Source organism: Mirounga angustirostris, unplaced genomic scaffold (genome assembly GCF_029215605.1).
Source record: "Mirounga angustirostris isolate CCGP_5_RB_7025 unplaced genomic scaffold, mMirAng1.0.hap1 SCAF_3, whole genome shotgun sequence".
Lineage (NCBI taxonomy): Eukaryota > Metazoa > Chordata > Mammalia > Carnivora > Phocidae > Mirounga > Mirounga angustirostris.
In genome coordinates this window covers 52,935,456-52,960,530 of record NW_026991711.1, presented here as the reverse complement: position 1 = coordinate 52,960,530, position 25,075 = coordinate 52,935,456, and the positions used below count along the sequence as shown (strand labels likewise).

The 25,075-nt window shown below is 41.3% G+C and overlaps 1 protein-coding gene across 2 annotated transcripts in view; it reads left to right on the top strand.

The window, feature by feature from the left end:
- EPSTI1 (epithelial stromal interaction 1) overlaps nucleotides 1–25,075 on the top strand; it is a 90,409-nt gene that overhangs the window by 15,819 nt on the left and 49,515 nt on the right. For both annotated transcript variants that reach the window (XM_045869503.3, XM_045869502.3), the window contains exons 2-6: nucleotides 3,060–3,118; nucleotides 5,131–5,214; nucleotides 8,464–8,537; nucleotides 9,176–9,259; nucleotides 18,734–18,807. In XM_045869503.3, the coding sequence (XP_045725459.1) occupies nucleotides 3,060–3,118; nucleotides 5,131–5,214; nucleotides 8,464–8,537; nucleotides 9,176–9,259; nucleotides 18,734–18,807 (375 nt within the window). The remainder of the gene's footprint in view (nucleotides 1–3,059; nucleotides 3,119–5,130; nucleotides 5,215–8,463; nucleotides 8,538–9,175; nucleotides 9,260–18,733; nucleotides 18,808–25,075) is intronic.

The window sequence follows — 25,075 nt, the reverse complement described above, 5'->3', positions numbered from 1 at the left end:
AAGGCCTTATTTCTGCCACATGATAAAAAAAAAAAAAAGATCCTTAGATGTAGGCTCCTCTTCCTATGTAGCAAGTCAGAGGAATAGAAGCTCAATTTCTTGCCATGCTTTCTTCTGAATATTATGTTTCAGATTTGGCATGTTCAGCCAAGAAAATGTTACTAAGAAGGTTGCTAAGGAATTCTGTAACATGAAACATTTATTCCTCGGACCTCTGTCCTTGAGCCTGGGGTTGTGTTAAAATGCTTTCAATTAAAAGGCTCTGAATTTAGGGTTGGATAGTTCTTTCCCTCTTTTCATGGTCCTTCACTGTGTCTGGGTACTTGTAGGCTACACGTATTACAATAGATTGACTGCAGTTCTAGTCCTAAAACTAAAGATTGTGGTATGATGTTATCAGACTTAAACGTCTGCAGATTAGATATTGTAGAGTAAGATCTTTTACAAACGGATTGATGTTTCTTTCCAAATCTTTCACAAAATTTGCATACGGGAGGCCTATGGAACTTGGAAAATTTTCTTTGAAGCATCTGTTAGTAAAGTCCTACCAAAGAAACACTTCTTGTGCCATTTGGGATCCTGTCTTTTAAACTTCAGCTTGCTATACCTCTCTAAAGATTTCTACACCCCTGGGGGCTCTGTGACGCTCCCCCACCTTGGATCTCTACTTAACATCATCCTACTTTGACACTTGTTTGGGTATTCTTTTTTTTTTTTTTTTTAAGATTTTATTTATTTATTTGACAGAGAGAGAGAGAGAGAGGGAACACGAGCAGGGGGAGAGGGAGAGGGAGAAGCAGGCTTCCCACCGAGCAGGGAGCCCGATGCGGGGCTCGATCCCAGGACCCTGGGATCATGACCTGAGCCGAAGGCAGATGCTTAACGACTGAGCCACCCAGGCGCCCCTTGTTTGGGTATTCTTGTGGGGTGCTCCTGTGGCTTCATAAATTGTTCCAAACTAAAGTCTAAGCTCCGTTAAAGTGGTTGGTGTCTGTTTTTCCGTATTTCCCCTCACTCTTCAAAAGCCCCTTAACACAAGTCCATAAATAGGTGCTCTAGTTAAGTAGATTACTCTGGAAGTCTATCAAGAGGGTGCGATAAATGACAATCATACTGTATGCTTTCTGTATTGAGCCGAAGAGTTAGCCGCAGATGCGCAATAGGTCTAAGACAAAAGTCCTGGGTTTGAGTCTAGCACCATCACTTAATTAACCTCGTGACCTTTGGCAGATGATTTAATGTCTATGTCTTTATCAGCGATTTAATCCCTAAATTCCCTTAAGTCCAAGGGTTTGAGGATAACTTGATTGATCGAGAGCAACGGTTCTCACAGTGTGAGAACAGGGACATTCCCCGGGAACAGTTAAAAATGCAAGTTCTCCAACCCCACCTCAGACCTCCTGAATCAGGAACTCTGCGCTTCAACAGACCCTCCAGGTGATTGAGGCATGCTGAAGTTTGAGAACTAATGATCTTTGTAGAGTCAAATCCCTGGTATGGCGAGAAGCTCTGTATCATAATGTTAGTGGACATTGAGGATTATGCAGTCATGTCACGGCTGGCATTTAAATCTAGTGCCTGTGTTTCATCTTTAAGGCTCTGTACAATGGCTCACCACTGCATCATAGTCAAGTGTGCAGCTATTACCCACAGAATTGCAGCTCCCAAGCTCCTATGAACTGCTGGCAATTGAGGAGTGAAAAATCTTTCTAAGGTGAACAAAGAATATGCAATGGACAAGGGATTAATTTCCAGTAGCAGCCTCCTAATTTTGTATTCATAACGTCGTATGCATGGTGAGGCTACCAATGCAATGTCTGTATATCAATACATTAGGTAATTGGGCATCTTGCAGCCCCATTTGCATGCAAAGGTGGTTGTACACTTCCCATTTACAAGTCTAAAATTAAAGCCCAGTTTGAAGCAGGCTGAAGTCTTGCCGCTAGGAAAATAATGAGATAAGGAAGAAATGACTTCTGTTAATCAGCACTTTGGCCTCTACTGTTCAGTCTTTGCTAATTTGTCCTTTGAAATTGTACATTCTGCGTTGAAGAGACAGAATTCTAAGAGTATCTGGGTTTTTTTTTTTTTTAAACCCTACGTTTATAAGCTGATAGTGTTTATCCATAGCATTTCCCCTAAAACTGGACCCACACATATGTTGCAATCTGTTGCTGCCCTAGATTTCTGCTCTGTGAAGTATTTGTACTCTTGTGGGACTACATGCATCATCTCAAAGAAGAGCAACCCCCTCCCCCCCCCCCCCACAGATTTACAGACTGGGTCTGTGGCATCATTTCATTTTAGTTCAGCCCACATTCATCAAGCAGCTACTTTGTGCCACGTATCGTGCCAGAGGCTGGGTGTGTACAGATCAGTCAAGTTTCTGGGTTCTCAAAAGCTCACAATATTTTCACAGCTTCCTGGTATCTCAGTGTTGCGTATTTTTGCTTAAACGAAGTCTTCCCAGATCCCCACCCCATGAATTAAAGTGTTTCAAGCATCCTTCTCTGATTATGTTCTACCTGTGTCCCCAGGAGACAAGGGGACCTAGTGGACCCATGCCTGGAAGAGTCAAAGCCCCAAAGCATAAGATTATGGCCAGAGGGCCACTCATGAAGAGAAGGTGGCTGCTTTGCAAATGGCCTATATTTCCAGGTGGCAGGAACAAAGAATGCAGGAGTGTTTTCTGTACCCCAGTGTGGGTCACAATGGCAGAGAATGCCCATCTAAAGCCCTTTCAAAGGGGCTTGCCCACGAATGCCACCTGGAGGAACAATGGATCCCTACAAAGACAGTTTACCAAGAGCCAACTGTGAGGCAGTCACTGTCCGTCTTCACCAGCTGCTTTATATTTCTATTTTTGGCCATGTGCGTTTGTTTTACTTTGTCAACTAGATTCTAAGCTCCCAGAGAACAGAGCTGCGTCTTAAGAAGATTATCTTCCATGGTACCTATTTGATGGTGACGATCATAAATATATAAGCAGGAAGACTGCCTGGAGGTTTATATACATTAGTAGTTTCTCGTGGTAATCAATGTTTTTCTCTTCATTCCAGCCCAGGTGCATATACTGTCATAGCACCAAATGAAAACCGAAGAAATCAGATACAAAGGAGTACGTATATTTATTCAATCGACATTCAGAACTCTTCTCATCTTCTTATAGAGCAGGATTGGTTTACTTAGGTTTGTAGTATTTTTATGTTCTCATTTGTATAGACTTACCAGATCTTATCAAGTTTTTTTTTTCTTTTTTAACTTTAGCTGCTTTAATTATACCTTTTAAAATTATTCTATTGTTGGTGCTTCTAAATTTGTTTCTCTATGTTAATAGCAGAACTCATAGTGCAATTGTAAATCTCAAATTTCCATTGGCCTAAACTTTTTCACATCTATTGTCCATAAATCTATCTAATTCCCAGGAAATTGGCCTGAGTGCAGATACTTTTAGAGGACTACGAACACTTGTGGAGCAGATGAATTATATATGAAATAGATCATGACCTAATTTGTCCCTTTCTTGATCTGTCCTGCCCCATCCCTTCTTAATAGAATTTTTCTTTGACTTCTGTGCTCCCGTAATTTTGTAAGTATCAGAGTCTACCCTAAGCTGTTTTTATTTGTGTACCTCAGTTTCCTTGTAAGATTACAAGCTGTTTGAGGGCAGGGACTACACCTTACTCATTTTTGTGTTCCTTGTACCTAGTGGGTGTGTAACATATTTGGCTGAAATTATATGGTAAAATAAATGCTGGCATTTAAAGTTACAGCATTATACCTTAGAGGTGGATGGAGAACTGAAGTTCCACTAGTTCACGAAGAAGTTATGAGGCTTGTTCAAGTCAAACTGTGGGGCTAGCCCTGACGTTCTGTGCTCTCCTTTATTAGATCTTGGTAGGAAATTTAATATTGTGGCTGAGAATGGACCTACAGCCACAACAGGAAAGCAGGTCTCTAAATTAGAGACTTGGGTCTCCAGCAGACAGGTAGCCCCCTGGGTGGTACACCTCCATCAGTGCTGAATACAATAATCACAACGATGCAGAGTGATTGTGGGTACTGCCGCAGGTGACCAGCGGAATCCTTAAAAGATTTTAAGGATTTTAAGCATTTTACAAGCTTTTGATTTAAATACTTTCCAGGAATTTAAGCCTTGGTGTGGTCTGGAATTTTGGGATGTTTCAGAAGTTTTGGTTTTTTTCCCTAATAGTTAAAAACTGCCATATATGGACACTTGAAACAATCAGGTCTAAGGGGTAGATTCAGACGTGCCCTGGAAGAACGGTATTAGTATTTTTTGGCGCCCCCTGCTGTCACACAGAGGGTATATTTGGGGAAATAGCACCGCTCCACCGAGAGGAGGCTTTCTGCCTGGTGGTATCCAGCTCAAGGAACCCACGAACCCTCACGCCTCCTAGTCGCAGTAAGCTTGGGGGACATTTAAAATACAGTTAATATGGGCATCAGAATTCTCTGGGGATATGTTTACTGTGTGTGAAGAGTTCTTACCGACATAAGAATACTCTCGTTTTGGGCGCCTGGGTGGCTCAGTTGGTTAAGCGACTGCCTTCGGCTCAGGTCATGATCCTGGAGTCCCTGGATCGAGTCCCACATCGGGCTCCCTGCTCGGCGGGGAGTCTGCTTTGCCCTCTGACCCTATCCCCTCTCATGTGTTCTCTCTCATTCTCTCTCTCTCAAAATAAATAAATAAAATTAAACAAAACAAAACAAACAAAAAACACTTAAAAAAAAAGAATACTCTCGTTTTGCACACATTCTCTAGAGGAAATTAAAAAAATTAATTTGATGTAGGGTTTTAAAAATGCCAGAATGAGAGGAAAAACTAAACTCCTTTATTTTAGTAGGAGTTCAGGTTTGTTTGTTTGTTTTTCCCCCTCAAATCTGAACCTTCAGTTCATACTCTTGGAGAGAAAGTGCCTCGGAGCGGGGGGCGGCGCGTTGGGCCCAGGGTGACTCCAAGGGGCGGCTTCCTTTCCTGGATATTTTGTCCACTTGTGCTTGCATGTAGTTAATTGCCCTCTGATGTTTGTTCCTTAGGCTTTCAAGGGACCTGTTTCCTTTTCACATTCTAATAATTGATGATTTGACATTTCTCACCTGGCTTAGTTGCTGAGCAAGAGCTACAGAGTCTTGAGAAGTGGAAGGAGCAACATGGAGCGAAGCCCGTTAACCTGGCGCCAAGGCGGTTAGGTAACCCAGCGAGTGCCTGAATTGGGGAGCACGGGGCCACCCAGGGAACCTGTTAGTGCCTTGCCTGTACTTGTCTTTGGACGCAAGTAATAGGTTTTTGGGTCACCGTGCTGCTTGGAATGGAATGCATTTAAAACTGAAACTCTTAGGTAGGCAGGTATGTTACTGTTTCTGATCTTCTGCAAGAAGCAAACGTATGATGCCACAGTTATGTGGGAATAAAGTGATGTCTTAATTGCTGAATAATTTAGAGCCTCTTAGATGATCAGCTCTCAAGAAAGCTTACCTGGGGCGCGGCATATGCCTTGTCAGAGCACTAGGCAAGAGGACAGTAAACGCTAGTACAAGCATATTAATCCCGGCAGTATTAAATGCTAATGGGGGAAAAAAAATGAATGGCGATTCAATTCTAAAACTAAGATGAGAATGAGCTGGGGACCCGGTGGTGGGTATAAAGAGAACACCACCTGTGTTTTCATTCTACAGACAGAGAGACCTTTGGGCCTCTGGAGTGCATGCTACTGTGATGAATTGTGTGGGCTGCCTTTGCCTGGTGTTTGAATCATTCAACAGGGATGCCACCTAATGGGAATCATTCACATCCTTTCTTCTCTTTTCTCTTCCAGCAGCATCTGAGAACTGAAAGGTCTGGATACACTGTTCCCACAGATTCAGTTAATACAAATGCCTTAGAGTCAGGGGCTACTTATTGTCGCAATAGTTTTAGAAAAGTAGTTTTTCCAGGATATAGGTTAAAATAAGCTAATTTGGAAATCATTTAATGGGTGAAAGTAATGGTATTATCACCATCATTCCACTGTATTTCATGAAAGGGGTTAATCTCAAGTGTCACCCTTATGCTGAATAAGCCACATTTGAGGGGTATGACCAAGAAATAGCTTTGTCCTTCCTAATGGGCCCCCTCAAACCGGCTACGTGGGACTAGTTTTTCCCATGCTCTTTGGATGAAATTAGATCTTTTTGGTCTTTCTCAAATGAAAGCTGTCCAGCTAATTCTAGGCATTAAACAGTGTCATTTAGTAATTATCTTCAGTCCCAGGTACTAATCAAAACTCTGTTACTAATGGAGATTAAAGTTTCTTCCCTGCTCCAGCCCAGGCCTATTCTGGGTAGAAAACTAGCAAAGGAATTGGGACATGGCTGAATTTTTCTCTATTGACTCCTCTGTTCCCAGATTCTGACCCCTGCTGGGTCAAAGGAGGAGAGAGGGAGAAGAGCGGTAGGATCTGAACTGCACAGATCCTGGTTTCTGAAAGTCTTGTTGAATCCTTACTGTGCATTCTCACCCCTGGGGTTCTTGGGGTTTTTCAGAGTCCCCTTGCCTACCATTCATCCCTCACTGGATTTCCCTGACATACTTTCCTGCTGGTGTGCTTGGCTTCACCATTGGCTCTTAACTAGGTAGACATCTTTGTAGGGCTCCATTATTCCTCCAGGTGGCCCACATAGGCAAGTCCTTTAAGATGGCTTTAGATTGGTGTTCTCTTTCATGACATCCCAGATTGGGAGCATAGGAGACAGTTATGCATCCTTTCTTCCCCCAAACTCTGGGAGTACAGACTCTTTGCCATGCAGCCACCTCTTCTTGATGACCTGAGTAGCCACCTAATAGCAGCCAGGTGCGTGTAGGCTTTGACTTTTCTAGGTACAGGTCCCCTAGGTACTTCAGTCTCTTGGGGACGAAGATTGCGTTCTCCAAGCGATTTTCATTAAACCTCTTTTGCTCATCTTGACGTCACTATTCCTTCTTCCCCAAATACGCAGAGAAAATGGAATCCACAAAGACCTCTTTCCTCTGATTTCTACCTTCCTTTGACCTATCCAACCTCTTTTATAGGCTGAAGGCGGTTGCTAGTTAAGGTTCCCCAAACTGTTTTTCAGTTACCCCCTTGCAGATCCTGCTGAGGGAGCTAGGCCCCTCACTTTAGAATTTGCAGCAGTTGGTGCCTATTATCTTGGGACCTTAGCCAATATGAGCACAAGTCTCATTGTAGCTTTCTGTTAATGATATATCTAGGAATGGTTAAGGTTCTATGCATGGGAAGAGGCTGGGGGTAAAAAAGAAAAGTCTAGAATGCATTAAACTTTGAGAAGAGTTTTGAACAAAACCTTCAAATTCGTAGGCATCTGACTTTCTTTATTTCTATTAATTCTCAAGTCCTCCCCTATTCCTCTACCCTTTAGAATATTGGAATAGTTCCTGGAGATGCCGACAGTGGCTGTAACACTAGATAAAAGCTTCAGTAGCCCTCACTGTTTCTTTCCCATTCCCCAATTCCCCACAACAGAGACTGAAGGGCCCGAACCAAATAGGTCTTACATATCTTTTGGGACTCAGAAGAAATGTCCCTATGGTATTTTTATCAGTTCAATTACAAAAACTACAGTGAATGCAAATTGTTTTAATGCTTCTTCTGTGAGAATGAATCTTGCAGAGAACTGACACTTTTAGTGACCAAAGCACCAGAGAATTATTTCAAAGGAATTTTTATAATACACATACCAAGCTTACATAAACACTGAGAAATCCCTAAGCAGCAATTCTTAGATGATGGTCAAGCTGCAAGGATTTCTGCCCCCAAATTATTAGAGGTTTAGGAGAGAACATGCAGATAATCTAACATCCGTATTTTTCTCTTGAATACCTAAAGAAAGGATAATAAATAGTATGGATTGACAATCAGTTACTAACTAAAATAGTCCCATTGTAATTTTAAAAAACTGGGTTATAAAGACTATGTATTTATCTAGTGGCAAGACTCCTGAGGATTTCCTGCACTTTGCTACTAGAATATGAGGCCGTAGAGTCAAAAGAAGAAAAACAAAGCATCACTGATCATCATCCTTAGTAGGTTAAGGAATGGTTGTACTCAAGCAGGAGGAATGTTCTAGAATTTCTAAGACAGGCAGTATTATTATTTAGCATGGACCTTCAGGTGTAATTTCAGTCTAAGTAAAGACTTGAATACCTACATAACTGAAAACCTTAGTGGGATTGTCCTCTTCTTTCAGGAATATGGCACCATATTCTGTCCAGCTCTGTTTCTCTTTTAAGAAATTCCCATTCTCTAATGTCTTAGCAAGAAAACTGGTTATATCCTTATTTCCAGGGATATGAAAATGTTAAAGAAATTCACAGTGTAGACTTATCATGTATTAATTAGTCTTTGAAGGCTGACATTTCAGCTTAATATTCATGTTTCACATTTGTGACTCTTTTTTCCATAGGTGGAAGCCAATCAGAGGCTGAAGTCAGGCAGAAACAACAACTCCAACTGATGCAATCTAAATACCAGCAAAAGGTCAGATTCCATGTTTTTTAGTTTAATTTTGGCAAGGAATTTGAGTACCAGCACTTTCAATAACCATGGAATAATACAGTAACTTTACCCAAAACATAAAACCTTTAAATCAATTGCAAAAGGAGACTCTCACAATCAAAGAAATTAGGAAGTGAGAAGTGAAGAGACAGATATCTAGAATTCTTATCCAAGGCGTATGTATCAATCAGGAGGACCCTTGATAAAGGGATTTACTGTTTATAGCTTAACTCTACCATGTTTTGAATGTTTTAGTCCAAGAACATGGATTTGTTCACCTAATGCCTGTCATGAAAGTAGTAGAGAAAGATTTAAGATGCCAGTGACTTTTTTTAAAATAATGAACTCTATGAATTTTATAATAAGGAAATATCTATCTGTTCTTTCTCTCCCCGCAACCTGGGCGGGGGGTGGGAAGACAGAGACCAAGGAAAAAACACAAGAGATTAATTTCACGGGCAGGGGATGCAGCTTGACCGTCCTCTGTGATCTAAGTAGCTGGAAGTGCCAACCTATAATCATGGTGAGGTGTATGCCTTTCATCATAATTTTGTGTTCCAGAAGTTCAGACTGAAAAATAGTAACTGTGTTTTGTCCTCTGTAATTTCAATACAATTCAGCTAAAAAGAGAAGAATCTGTAAGAATCAGGAAGGAAGCGGAAGAAGCCAAAATGCAAAAAATGAAGGCAATTCAGAGAGAGAAGGTAAGACGGTAGAAAGGATGATGAGCTACCGTTTACGGAAGGCTTACTGCGTGCCAGGTTCTCTTCTCCACACTGCCCACACACAAATTCATTTAATTCTCACAATAACCTTATGAGTATATGTTATTCTTATTACCTAAGTTTACAAACGAGGAAACTGGCAGAGAGGATAGATAACTTGCCCAAGGGCTCATGGCCAGTAAACAGAGGAAGTAGGATTCAAATCCAGGCAGACTGGCCTCCAAGCTAGAGTTCTTAGTGACCACACTGTCTCACTTCCCAGGCAAGTGATCCAAGTAGGGGCTATGTATTTGACCAGAAGGCAAAGTAGTTAGTAACGATAACATTCGGGGCACTGCCATGTTTATATCCAAATATTGAATTTTCTGGGATGAGTGTATAATAGGTGAACACACCTCTCTTCCTGATAAAAGAAAAAGTGTGCATTTGCATTTCAGTATTACTGATAGGATCTATGCAAAATCTCAAAGCGAAAGATGTTTTTCATTTTGATAACTCTTTCTGGGGCTCGGCCAAAAAAATCTCTTAAAAATGCTTTTCGGGGTGCCTGGGTGGCTCAGTCGGTTAAGCGGCTGCCTTCGGCTCAGGTCATGATCCTGGGGTCCTGGGATCGAGCCCCACGTCAGGCTCCCTGCTCAGTGGAGAGCCTGCTTCTCCCTCTCCCTCTGCCTGCCACTCTGCCTACTTGTGCTCTCTCTCTATCTCTCTGTCAAATAAATAAATAAAATCTTAAAAAAAAAATGCTTTTCTGCTACAGAAGAAGGAAGAATGTAGTGTTGTTCTACCCCCACCTCTCCTTCCTCCTCCCATTCTCCACAAAGTCCTAAGCTGTAATAGGTTTTAAGTACTGGAGGTATGGGGGGGGGGGGGGGGCGCCTGGGCGGCTCAGTCAGTTAAGCGTCTGCCTTCGGCTCAGGTCATGATCTCAGGGTCCTGGGATTGAGCCCCGTGTCGGGCTCCCTGCTCAGTGGGAAGCCTGCTTCTCCCTCTCCCACTCCCCCTGCTTGTGTTCCCTCTCTCACTGTCTCTCTCTGGCAAATAAATAAATAAAATCTTTAAAGAAGAAAACAAAATACTGGAGGTATGGGGACGTTGGCTCATGATACTCACCACTGAGCATGGTACCTGCTGCAAGTATAAGTCATGGAAACACCGTTCCTATTCTTGCTGTCTGCCTGCCTGTCTGTTTGCCTCTTTCTCTCTCCCTCCTTCCCTTTCTTTCTTTTTTTCTTTTAAAGACTGAGTATTGGTCAAAATTTAAGCCTGGTTACCGAGCAATAGATATTTTTACCAGTTGGAGTTAATGAAGCCAAAATGTGATGGCTTATAAAACACATGCGAGTATATGAGTCTTTTCTGCTGTCCACCTGGCTGGTGAGCAGACTGTCTTTCTTGTAAGGTATTTGGTTATGTTGTATGATCTTGGGCAGCTCCCCACCATGCCCCTAAACTAAGCCCCACCTCCTCCTCTTCTCTCGTGGCTGGGAGCATCTGTAGATGGAGATGTGGGCTCTGGCGTGGAGATAAGACTGGACTTCTACATGAGGAACTCTAATGAAATGCTGGAGGTGCAAGAAGAGTATAAGAACTTTTGCTTGCAAAATTTGATTTGGCAATCTGTTTCCAATTGATCAGCTACTACACCTTCACTGAAAAGATTTTTATTACAATAATTCATTTTTAACCTTTAAAACATTGTTTGTTTGTTTGTTTTTCCACTTCTCTATTCCCTATCCTTTTTCACCCAACTCCCCCCTTTCATTTCTTTTTCTTCAAAGGAATGCTCACACTTTGGTCTTGTGATTGTAGAGAAGGTTTCCCATTTACATAGTCAGTCTGCATTTCGGGGGGAATTAAGAAGGTCATCCAGCCATCACCAGGAATTGAATTAAGAGGCTTGCAGATCCTGAAGAATTACTGTGTTGCAACTTCTCCTTCTAAAAGCCATGCATTAGTGGTCATTTAATACCCATCATTGGCTGGCTTATGGGTTATTTATAGCTCATTTCTTCCCGGGGTCAAATAATGTACACTATTCAGAAATGCTGGTGGCTGAAGTGGCTTTCTTTCACATTGAGTAAAAGCAACATTTTTCTCGGGTGCCTGGGTGGCTCAGATGGTTAAGCATCTGCCTTCAGCTCAGGTCATGATCCCAGGGTCCTGGGATCGAGTCCCGCATCGGGCTCCCTGCTCCTTGGGAGCCTGCTTCTCCCTCTGCCTCTCTCTCTCTCTCTCTTATGAATAAATAAATAAAATCTTTAAAAAAAAAAAAAAGCAACATTTTTCTCTTTCCAAGTTGTACCGTAGCACTAGATGCATCACAATCATTAACTACAGAAATCTTAATTGGGTTGGCTTTTCTAATGTGATAACTGTAATGATTATTGGTATAATTTTGTCCCCAAGTGAAAGATGGGGAGAGAACATTGGTATGTTGATCCTTCCCATTCAAAATGTGTTCCTTGAAGCAGCGACATTGGCATCACTTGTTAGAAATGCAGAATCTTGGGGCGCCTGGGTCGCTCAGTCGTTAAGTGTCTGCCTTCGGCTCAGGTCATGATCCTGGAGTCCCGGGATCGAGTCCCGCATCGGGCTCCCTGCTCGGCGGGGGGTCTGCTTCTCCCTCTGACCCTCTTCCCTCTCGTGCTCTCTGTCTCTCATTCTCTCTCTCTCAAATAAATAAATAAAATCTTTAAAAAAAAAAAAGAAAAAAAAAAAGAAAGAAATGCAGAATCTTGAGACCCCACCTGAGACCTTTTGAACCAGGACCTGCATTTTAATAAGCTCCCCAGTTGATTCTTAGTGCATAGAAAAGTTGAGGAGCATTAATGTAAGCTACTGAACAAGATAAGGAGCAGCCTGCCCTGGTCCTTCCATAGACTTGATTTCTCTGGTTAATTGCCCTGTGCTGCCACCAGGACCTAGCTCTTCCTGTTGGATACACATCTGTGGCTTTTCCTACTAAATGTGAGCCTATTTAGTAGCTTGTGTCAGATAAAAATGGACATTAGCCATCTAGAAATGGCATACTTCACATTGCCAGTGTGGAAATGGCCAAGGGAAGCAATAATGGTGATGCTTATGGAGCATTTATTCTTTAAAATGCACAGCAAACACCCATATGGACAGCAGCCTGCAAAATACCATCCTCCTCTCCAGGCAAATGGCTACTGTCCAGGAACTCTGGGTCAAGTAGAAACCAAGCAGCCTATTGCCACCTGAGAGTCCCTAGCTTGGCCTCTGGTCTTAACCCCCCCTGCCCTTCAGTTCTCCCTCTCCCAGGCGGGGTCACCATGGAACACGGGTCTCTAATTGGTCACAACCTGTGTGTGAGTGAGGGGAGAGTAAACTATATTCCCTGCTAGCACATGTGAGTGGTCTTTGATTTTTAATAAGCACAAGGGTGTGAAAGGCAGCCAGCTCTTTAGCATCTGGTCATGTCAGTGGGTTCAGGGAGAGTTAGTCCTATAGCTGAAGGGGAAATTTGTAAAGGGCACTTGGATACTCCAATCAAACTTTTATTTTCTGTACTAGGGTATGTTGATGTTATGTGTTCTTCCCCTGGTGTGTACTAGAGCTCCTGGACTTCATCTTGGTAACTTGAAACTGACCATTGTGGGAATATTTTCACCCCAGAAATCAGTAAATGCTACAAGTCAACCTTCCCCTCCTCCTCTTTGCTAGAGCTGGTTGCTAAGTTTATCAGCACACCACTGCTTTAGCCCTAAGTGAAAGAGGGCCTCCCTCACCTTCCCCTACCACACACATTCCAAAGCCAAGCCTCTGAGGGCTAAGAAGGGCAAAGATTTCGTGAAGTATTGGCATATTATATGTCTGACGCTTACCGATATAAAACTAGATTATAACCCATGTAGTAGGCAGAATAATGCCCCATTCCCTGTCCCTCCACATTCTAATCCCTGGAACCAAGGAATATATTATGTTACCTGGCAAAGGGTCGGGGCGGGGGGATTACATTTGCAGGTGGAATTAAGGTTGCTAATCAGCTTACCTTCAAATAGAGAACCTGCATTATCCAGGTGGCTCCAGTGTAATCGAACTGAAAGAGGGAGGCGGGAGATTGAGAGCTGAGGAGGTGGCAGCAGGAGAAAGATCCACCTGCCGCTGTTGGCTTTAAGACGGAGGAAGGGGCCATGAGCCTAGGAATGGAGGTGGCCTCTAGAAGCTGGAAAAGGCAAGGAAAGGTTCTCCCCTGGGGCCTCCAGAAGACAAGCAGTCCTTCTGACACCTTGATTTTAATCCAATGACCCCATCTGGGACTTCCGACCTCCAGAGCGGTAAGATTATTAGAGTGAACTTGCATTGTTTGAAGCCAATAAGTTTTGGCGATTTGTTACAGCAACAATAGGAAGTTAATACAACTCATGTGGTTTTATGATAATGTATTCGCTTCTCTTTCTGGAAATCTGTAAGACAGAGAAAATATCCCTAAACTATTAGAACATCAGAGTGAAAGAAAATGGTTAAACAAAGGCAGCGTACCAGGTGTAAGTACTTCCTTTGCCAACTGGAACTTGCAGGATAAGTACACAGGTTTTCATAAATCCTCACAAGGCCTTGGCCTGAATTTTGTGCTGTGGGAGTAAACCTCCACCATGATTTTCCCTCATAATTACATGGATGGATTAGGTAATAATTCGATTTTTTTCTCCCCCAGGCTTTCCTGATACCCACACACTTGAAACATGAAAATCTTCCAATTCCATGTTAAAAACCCTCCCTGCCTCCTGGATTCCTCTTCTTCTGCCTTTGATCTACTTATGTTTGAAATGATATTACACAGTGGTATATAGTTTATAAATAATTTCATTTAATACTGAGGACCTTTTGTGGTCTTATAACCTCAGAAAGGGCAGGAAACCAGCCAGAGACCTGGGCGGTATCTGATGACTCTCCTTCTTTCTAGTAAACTCTAAAGTCCTAAAGCTGAGAGTTACTTGGAGCAATGGAGGTCACCATTTTTTATGCAGATGCTGAGAAGCATTGCTAGTTTTAAAGTTTTTTTTAAGTTTAAGTTTTTCTACCCCCACCCCATCTCAGAGGGAATAAGAAAGTGCTTTTCTTTGTCGCTACGATGGATTCTTCTACTTGTGTTTATTATCTCCTCTTCCCTCCCATCTCCTCAGGAACCTTGCTGCTCCATCAGTTAAGCCCCCTTTTTTCTTGTTACTTTCCTGTCCCCCAGCCCCCAACCCCTCTGTCTCTTGGGACATAATCCTACTCAGTTCTCTTAAAAACAAAGGGTCTCTCTCTGTTCTGGTTTGCTTTCAACTCCTCCCTGCCAAGTATCATGGCCCAACTGCTTGAAAGCCTTTCCACCACATTTGGTTCCCAAATGCCAGTCTGTGGACCGACTTCTAGCAATCACCTAAACCAAAGGATCTCTTGCTTTTAAAAATGTCCCTTAGGTGATGCTGAGTGCAGCTGGCCTAGGGACCTGCCTTCTTTGAGTTCTCATCTCTATTTGTTCCTTGGTGGGCTGAGTTTGATTTCTGTCTCTGGTACCCCACTGGTACTGATCTAGCTAAGAGCACCAAAGGTGCTCTTAATTTAAAAAACCTAATGGAGACTCTAATTTCTAATTTATTTAAACTCTTTGTAATATTGTAACTATTAAGTACTCTGTCCTTCAAATTCCACCTCTCTGGATTTCCAGATCCTCCCCTCACCCCACATGTTTTTCTACTATTGATGTTCTATCTAGGTCCTATCTGTTGGTCTTCTCTCATCCCTGTACCTATCCAACCACAGTCTTGGGTGAAAGTCCTCACATTTCCACATTTAAGGGTTAGTTAATCCTTGTGCTGGTGATTTCTGAAGTCTGTATCTCTAGCCCATATTCCTGAATCCCAGAACCACGCATTCTACTGTATGCTTGATATTTCTCTCTAGATGTGCCACAAGTAGATCTCAAATCCAGTAGGTTCAAAACCAAACTTCTGCTCATTCTGATGCTCTTAATGGCCATCCTCTTGTACTATTCCCCCTTGCCTCACTCATCCTTCATTGATATAGTCTACCTCCTATTATTTCTTTTTTCCCCTCTATTATTTCTGTTCCCTGCATTTTTCTAGAGTTTGCCCATCCTTCTCTGTCCCCGTTGCCTTAATTTGGGACTCATAATTTATGGCCTGGATTATTGTGAGAATCACTCCATTGGTTTTTATATTTGTGGTCCTTCCTGCAGTTTATTCTCCACATTGCTTTCAGAGTGAGCTGCTTACTGTCCTGCTTAAAATAACATAATGGCTCATCATTGCCTTTAATGAAGTCCAAACTCCTTTACTTGGCATATAAATTCCTCTCTAACCACCCTTTCCCATTTCTTCAACCTTATCTTTACTACAAACACATTTCAATTTATCCATGAGCTTCTCAGAGTTCCCTAAACAGGCTTATTCTCTCATGTCTTTGTTTACTGAAAATATTGTAAGTTATGGGAATATCCCTTTCCTATAGGTCCCAACTATAGCCCATCATTGCCTTTGTGCAAATTAGAAGCAGATTCTTCATGCAGGCCGTCAGTTCTGTGGGTGCTCAGGTTGGTGGCTGGTAGTACTCTTGTGGGACATAGAAAAAGATACCTGTGCTGTGCTGAGACACCCCGTGCTGGGATATTGGGCTTGGTGAGCTGAATGCCAGCCCTCTTTTAGCCTCCCCAACCCCTTTCCTGGCCCCCCTGAGTAGTGAGCAACCTGTGTAATGGAGTGAAGTAGCCCTGCTCCCATCAGCTCCTCCTCCTGGAAAACTTGCTAAGATTGATATCTGTCTCGAATTTAGATCATGGTTCTTATCCTTTAATTTGGTCATCAGGCCCTTGGTGCATCTGAAGAAAGCTATGGATGAACCCACTCTCCGTAAAAATGAGCATCCTCTTAACACAGAGTTTACTCATGAACCCAAGGTTAGAAACCACATTCTGAATGTTAATCAACTTGGCTCCTGTGCCCAGGATGGGGTCTGCCACTTAGTGGACACTAGATTAATGTTTGTGGAACTGTTGAAAGCACTACTTTATGCTTTTTCTCTGGTCATATTGTTTACAAACCTCTATCCCCCCACATATTTTATACATTGCCATCATTTCTTTCTTGTCTGTGTTCCCAGCTAGCCTCTGAAATTTTCCAGAGGAGGCACTGCTCTGTTCATATCTGTATTCTCAGCATCTAACATAGTACCAAGCTTATAACAGGCATTTGATAAATGTTTGAACAAATGAGATTCAGTAATATTAAATGATTTGCTTAAGGTTACTCAGTGGTGGTGGATCTGGAGCTGGTTACATAATTTTTTCTTTTAGAACCCATGCTCTTAGATATTTTAATTAATTAATTAGAGTGTGTGTGCATGTGCAAGCAGGGTGGGGACGGGCAGAGGGGGAGGGAGAATCTTAAGCAAATTCGACACCCAGCACGGTGCCCCACGCTCAGTGTCATGACCTAAGCCGAAACCAAGAGTTGAACACCAACAAACTGAGCCACCCAGGTGCTCCTAGACATTTTACATTTATATATATATATAAAGTATGGTTGGATGACTCCTTAATTCTCTGTTATATGGAAAGAAATAAATAGTATGACTAAATGTAAGTATTCAGATTAGTATAATAAACAGCTCCTACATTGATAGGTATTGAATATAATTTCTTAAATACTCTGGTATTTTGCAAAATACTTCTCCATCGACTTCTGAGGGATAAACAGATCTTTTTGTACAGAATTTAGCTACTGAGTAACTTTTCATGAGTTGAATTCAATGATAATCTATTAGTGAAGAGATCAAAACTGGTTTTCCAATTTTTGACCTTGCTAAAGGAACCTAGCCCTGGTCTCCAGATGCTTGTGTGGTTTTCTCGCTATTTTCAAAGTAGCATTCCTTACAGAGGTTCAATGAATCCCTACTGCTTGCTTGCTGTCTTTTACTGCCCCCCACTTTTTTCCAGAGATGTAGGGCCTCATCACAATTGATCATGTTGGCCTCATGAATCAGGATTTTTTTTTCTAGGTTGAGAGCCTGTTGATTTGGTTTCACAATTCTCTATTAGTTTACTTCCTAGAACTTGTTTCATGAATAATTCAATTGCTTTGTATTATAATTGATTCCTTTTGTAATAAACCTCCTTTGTTTTTTTCTGAAACTGAAACCTCCATTTTACTTTACTTTTTTTTTTTTTTTAAAGATTTTATTTACTTATTTGACAGAGAGAGAGAGAGCGTGCACTCGTGCACGCACAAGCAGGGGGAAGCGGCATGCAGAGGGAGAGGCAGGCTCCCCGCTGAGCAGAGAGCCTGATGCAGGACTCGATCCCAACTCTGGGATCATGACCTGAGCCGAAGGCAGATGCCCAACTGACTGAGCCACCCAGGCGTCCCTCCATTTTACTTTTCAAAACGGGACTAGTAAGTGGTTCTGTGTGAATGAAGACTTCCATGGAAATGAACAACATGAACAGTTTTTCCCCTTCTTCAAAAGATGGAGCCAAACTTATGTCAGGGTTTAGAAGTAATGATTTCCATTATTCCCTTTTCACAGGTCTTCCTGCTAGGCAAATCCAGTTCTTTCATTAAAGCAAACCCAGCTGCTTGCTGTCTCCCTTGGATTCATTTAAAACTTCAAGTCTCTCCTGTGTGGTAGCACTTGTTTTAACTCACATTAAACTTGTTCTCTAGGAACTTCACTTGTTTTTCATAGGCAAGTTTAAAAAAAAAAAAAAGACAGTTATGTCATAGTGAACAAAAAGCTCCAGGGTTATTTAAGTTGGATTAAAATATGCCAGAGCCTTGGTGACAGTAATATCAAATATGAAGTCCTTTGTTTTTAGGTTCGCCAAACAACTAATTAAAAAAACTTTTTCCGTTCCATTTTTTATGACATTTGCTGTTCAGTCTCTCAACAGCTTTAAGTATCTGATTCTAAGTCAGGAGGGAGTTGAGTCGGCTTATTGAAAATCTTTTTCTGAATGCTTTAATGGAATGTGGGTGGGATATATATATCTATATATATAGATATATAGATATGTATATACAAACACACATATATATAATTTTTTATGAACTACTTAACCATTTCTTATAATTTTCATTCAACATACTTGGTGTGGAAATTTCATATTTCCCTTAAACCACCTTGAAAACACTTCTTAAAATATAAATGTTGCCATCATTTGAACTACAGAATAAAAATGTGAATACTGATTCTGTGATTATGCCAATCAAGTTGGGAGAGGGGAGCCGTGGCAGGAATCTGGGGCTCCTGGCTTTCGGTAAACAGTACCCATGGGTTGAGAGGACACATCTTGGAAGCCCTGCTAGGTACCATCTTGGACTACTGGGGCCACTTGAACTTAAGGATTTTGGACCTTGGTTAACTTTAACACCATGATTCTGCTTAAAGCTTCCCTAATAGGTGGCATTTTGATATTTGCAATTTCAGAGCAATAAACTAGAGGAGAAAAAAAAACTTCAAGAAAACCTCAGAAGAGAAGCATTTAGAGAGCACCGGCAATAGTAAGTTTGTATCTTCAGAACTTTGTACCTTTATAGGCATATTGTTCATCTGCTTTTAAGTTCTAGGTGCTGGTAACTGTTTAAGACCTCTGGTATTGGATTATTGGCTGTTACATTAATTATGTAATTAAACTCTGTCATTATGTAAGTGAGGTTCTGAGGTTCACGGAGTATTCTTTAGTAGTTAATCGATTTGAAATAAGACTGCTAAATTTGAGAAATTCCCCATTCTAAATAACTAGGAGGACTGATTCTTTGGTGATCCAAGGTACTTCTGATAATGTCGACTTTCAAAACACTGATATAAAGAAGATGATATTTGAAAAGAAGTACCCAAGCAGAATCTGAACTAACTAGGGGTTTATCTAATGCACTGGGGACTAGTCACACTTGTATTTTTGTAGACAAAAATTGAGAAATAACTTAGCAGTTACTGGCAAAATTTCCAGTTGGTGGTCATCCACCAAGGTACTTTTTCTAGTAGGACTTGTGAATATCAGCAGCTAATATGTATAGGGCAACTACTATGTGCTATATTGTAGGTAATCTACTCTGTTATACAGGCTTTAAAGATAAGCTCCTGTCCTAACTCAAAGTAGCTAGATTACCTGCAAGCTGCTTAAAAGAATAGAAAAAGCCCCAAACCATATTTTTATTATAACTTAGGAATATATATATATAAAATACATAACCTAGAAATTAACCTAGGTTAATTCCAAATGTGGTAGAATTAAAACCAAGCATATCTGGATTCAAAGTCTTAGCTCCATTCCCCAACTGTGACCTTGGACAGAGTATGAAACCTCATTTTTTTTTTTTTTTTAAATAGGGATGACAGTATCTCTCCCACAGGCCATTTGTAAGGATTAAATAAAATATTTCACATAAATGGCATATAAGTGCCTGAATTTTATGGAAATGGAACTATGCATAGGTGTCTTTGTTGAGTGGATCAGACAGCTTCTGTTTTGTAGTGACTATTATGTAGAGATTATTCTGGTCCCACCCAGAACTGGCAATTGGCCTCCACTTTCGGGTGGATTGTTATCTGACTCCCTCCTCTTCTCTCTTCCCGTCGTTATACCTCATTTTCAGAATTTAAGATCATTCTCTTATTGGGGTGAGCATATGTGACACCCTAAAGTATCTTGCGTCCTCTGTTTTTCTCATTCCATGGCAATTATCCTGCCTCTATCCTAAGCAGCTCTTTTGCTTCAAGTCTCCGAGGGAGGAGTGGGAAGGAGTTTCTCAATGCTTTACTTTGCCTCTTAGCAAGTGAGGTACTTGGTTGTCTTCTGCTACCCAGGCCAGAAAAATGGGAGATGGAATGTGTTGGGTAGAAGTGCCAATGAGTGACATTATCTTTCTTAAGTTAAAATAAACGTTGCCCTCACTTGAGTCATAGAATCCATAGCCTGTTTTTCCCTGCTGTTCTTCTAAGACTGGTATGGGACTGAGGGAGCTGGTGGGAATCTAAGGAGAAGCAGTCTTAGAGAGAGAGATGGCAGGAGAGAGGCAGTAGATCAAGGGTGTTAATATATTATTGCCTTTCCGTTCATTGGTATAGGATGGATGAAAGTATTTCTAGGCCAGCCAGAGGAGTTGAAGGAGACAAGGGGATGCCATGGGGGCAGTAGTAGGCTAGAGAGAGTAGGCAGTAGTAGGCTAGAGAGACAATAAAGACAAATGTATTTATCCTGTGTCATTCTAGCTTCACTGGAAAAGGAAAGAGCTGCTTACCAATGAAGGGTCTTAGGTATAGGACTAGGAGTTTGAACAAGCCCATTTACTGGAGCCTTTTAAGCATGGTAAGGTGAAGGATGAGAGATTCTCAGAATCTAAAGAACATGGGAGGTTATGTGACCCACGCGCCTTTCTTTCATAGTCTCCAGCTTCTTGAGTTGTGTTTTACTAAATACTAGAGATCAATCACCCTTTTTCTCTGAAAGAAAAAAAAAGAGTTTTACCCTCAACCACCTCCTATACCATCAGTGGAGATGAATTCAATTACACGCACATTTCACTCTTGCTCTTTCTTCTACTTATCATGAAAGTCCCAGTTAACCAGGAAAAAGGAGTTGACTAAAAATGAGAAGTATCTCAAATTGATTTTTAAAGTCTATTGAGGAACATAAAATATATGTGAGTTTTTTTAAAGATTATTTTGTTTTGAACTACTTTTGAAATTAAAAGACTAATAGCTCATGAAATGAATGATCATTATCTAGCTAGAAATATGAAAGGGACTTCTTGGAAAACATGGATCCTCGGCATAACAAGCCTCTATCATACCTTCTTATAAGTGGTTTATGGTTCAAAAATTGTCTAGGGGAGCTGTTAGAATTCTAATTGCACAAAGATTTCACCAGACCAACCAGCCTATTCCACATTTCCCAATGCTCCCTTCCTCCACCAAAAGAATTAGATTCTCCTGAAGCTTTCAAACCAAGCAACACAAAATAGAAACACAAGTAAGAAATTCTTTCAAACTAGTCAATACCTCATGTCCTTGCTAGTTTCAGCATGCTGTGAAATGTGGTTCAAATAGCAGACCAGGAATGGTGTTTTGTTTTTGTTTTTTTTTTTTGTACAGAAGTGCATCCATGGACTTGAGCAGACTGTAAATCCAAGCTGCTGGAGAAAAAGCTCATGATAGCATCCTGGGGCACTACCATGAGAATCTTAATGTGCTCTTTCTTTCTTTCTTTTTTTTTTTTTAAGATTTATTTATTTATTTGAGAGAGTGAGAATGAGAGAGAGAGAGAGTACATGAGGGGGGGAGGGCCAGAGGGAGAAGCAGGCTCCTCGCCGAGCAGGGAGCCCGACGTGGGACTCGATCCCGGGACTCCAGGATCATGACCTGAGCCGAAGGCAGTCGCTCAACCAACTGAGCCACACAGGCGTCCAATGTGCTCTTTCTTAACACCTTATTCCTGACTTTGTTCATTTGCTTCTGATTATTTTTAGTGTTGTCAATTATTTAGCTAACAGGCAGAAAACTAGGCTTTTATTGACATCCAAAGGGACTCTCCTGAGTGTAATAATGAAGGCAGTTTATTGAATGCCTGTGAGGTTGCTTTCTAATTGTACGCATTAATCTGCCCATGCAAGCTGGCTGGAAATACACAAGCAGATTGTGTGTGCAGATGGAGCACACAGGATGGCTTTTATGAAAAGACCTCTGGAATGTACTTCTGCAGTACTGTCTTTTCCTTAAAAATCGAATGACTGTGACTATTTCAATTGGCAGCTGAGAGCAGACCAGATTAATGGTGCATTAAGTCTGCTACTCTGGCTGGGGACAGATTCATTTCACAATTTAGAATTAGTTCTAGGATTCTTGAGCATGAAAGCAGAGGGTAGAAATAGGCCTCTAACCCTGGTGTAGTTTTCACCATTATTTTTACTCTCTCTACTTAATTACTTATAAAAAGTCAAATGTGGCACTTTTCAGGATGGCCTTTTCTATTAATATTACTGGTGGATTTGAGCATTTGAAATAATAATTAATAAACCTTTGGCTGTGCTTTTTAAAAAAAATATCAAAGGGAGGATGTTGGGATTTAGGTGATTTAAAACACTTGAGTAAAATCTCAGCATTTAGAATTTTGAATGGTAGCTTATTTTGAGGGTTATAGTCATCTTTCTAATAATGTCTTTTGGATAGATGGAGAGAGGGGTTTGAATTCTGAGCCTATTTAATCGGTGGTGGGGGCTCACGTAGGATGGGAGAAAACGGATGCGTTTCTTCCTACCAAGATCTAAATTTTGCCTAGAGTAAGTAAAAGAAAAATTGAGGAAGTATGGGTGCTTCCTCTGATTTTCAACATATATGAATGCCATCCTCTTCCAGGTCTGACACTGAGTTAGTACCACAGTTAAACTTAGGGTCCGTGGGCTTTTGTGATCTCTCTGGGCTGTACTCTATTCCTAGATACTGTTTCTAATACTTCTAGGGGAGAAGGGGCTCAATTCTTGAAACCCCAGCTCAAAAAGCTCTTGGAACCATGTTCATTCCAAAACAGCACCACCTTGAGCTCAGCCTTTCGGTTGCAAGGTTGGGAAGTTTACTTCGTTGCAAGGTTGGGAAGTTTACTTCGTTTCTACCATCAGAGCCATGCATCTCTTTTATTTCCATTTAAATAATAGTATGATTAGTTCCTCGGAGGCACATCTTCATCTATTTTAGTTTCCTAGAGTGGAGGACCCAGGCAGGTCTGCTGAATATGCACACTTAGGCCCCAAGTTTGCCTTCTAATATGCTCACAAAACTTCTAATGCCCTTCCTGGGAGCTTCCAAAAGACACTTAAGGGCTAAATCGATCCCTTATCCATATGGTAGGATTAAATCCAACTTCACATTTTATAATCCAAGTAAGGTGAATCCAAAGTCATCCTGTTCATAACTTTCTATCTTATGCTAATGAAGTGAACTTACAGATAGAAAAATCCCCTATTTTGTTCAGAATAAGACTGAATATTTTATGGGAAATCTGATCTGGGAGAATCCCTGCCTAGTGAATGTTAAATCGTGCTGATGGTTAAGACCGTATCAAAATCTCTACCCACTATTGGTTCTTCCTGCAGATGTCTTGGTGCACGTTAACTCATTTTCATTCCCGCTGCTGCCACCTTCATGTAGGTATTTATCACATGCCACCTGCGTTAGGGCTTCTGTCTCCTTGTCGTCCCCTGTACTCCTGGAATGGCTTCATTACCATCTCTGCCCACTGTCTTTTTCTTCTGGTTGCCTTACATGTTTTGTCGATTTCATTTTCTAAAGCACAACTTTAATCATGTTTAACCCTATTCTAAAACCCTCAATTATTTCCCATTTTTTATTAGATGAATTCCAAACTCCTTAACCATACCATGGGGGAACTGTGGCCACCTTGGTAAGAAGATATCAGACCATGCTAGGATTTGGGTCTGTGTCAGGTGATTGTAGGAGGCTTTGAGGAAGCAGGGCTTTGTTCTGGGTTGAATGGAGGCAGGAGTGATTGTGATTTGGTATCTTAATCTTTTTTTTTTTTTTAAAGATTTTTATTCATTTATTTGACAGAGAGAGAGAGCACAAGCAGGGGGAGCAGGAGAAGCAGAGGGAGAAGCAGGCTCCCCGCTGAGCAAGGAGCTCGATGTAGAACTCGATCCCAGGACCCTGGGATCATGACCTGAGCCGAAGGCAGATGCGTAACCATCTGAGCCACCCAGGCGCCCCTAGGTATCTTAATCTTATCTGAAAGGAGGGAAGACCTGAGTGATTAATTGTAATGGTAATGTAATTAATAAAGAAGTGGCAGTCACACAAATTAGCTAGGAATTGGGGGTATTTGGTCACTTTGGTTTAGACAAGGTTCTTGTATCTTTGTTCAGACATGTTAACGAGTGGTCTTCTTTTTGTCAGGATCCATCACAGTCACAGGGTGACCTCTTCTGATGTTGATACTGTGTGAAATTGCTTCCAACAGGAGAACACCAAGGCCTAGCTCTGAGTGCCAGGCCAGCTCCTGGATGTCAGGGCCAGCGTCTAGCCTTCTCAATACGTAATTAATAATTGGTAAAAGATGAAAGTTGACTAGTGTCTTATTTATAAACTAGTTTACTTAATTATCTTATCGTTGGAAGCTGGTCCTGTCAAGTGTTCTCTTCTTGTGAGGGCAGATCTGGGATCAGACTACTTGGGCTCAAACTATAATCCGTCTGCTCACTAGCTGAGCATTATTTAACTCCTTGAGCCTCTGTTTCCTCGTGGAGAGCATGGGGTGGGACTAGTAAAAGTTGCTAACTCAAAAGAATATTAATCAATATAATCCATGTAAGACATCTAGTATTGTGTTTGGAGGGAGAAACTAAACAAAGTCTAAAGTAACTGCAAATTACAGCACAAGAAGTATGAGAGGGACCAGCTGATTCTGGCCTTTGTTCCCAAGAATAGACCCTAAGAATGTCTTTTTGACACATAAGATTTACTAAGGCTGTGGGGCCCAGAAAGCGGTTCTGGTAAATATACGGTACCTGGGGGCATATGTGGCCCACCCCCATCTTGGAGACAAGCTACCTGCTGAGCCAACTTTGTGAATTCCGTGTGAATTCTAAGATCCTTACTGAAAAAAATTACCACAAAATGAACTCTGGTCAAACAAATAATCCAAGAAAAAGGAAGAGAGAAGGTATCAGAATAATTGTGAACAAAGAAGATAGTGACATTTATAGTCAAGTATATGATGGATTTTATCTTCTTATTTTAATTAAGAATCAGCATGATCAA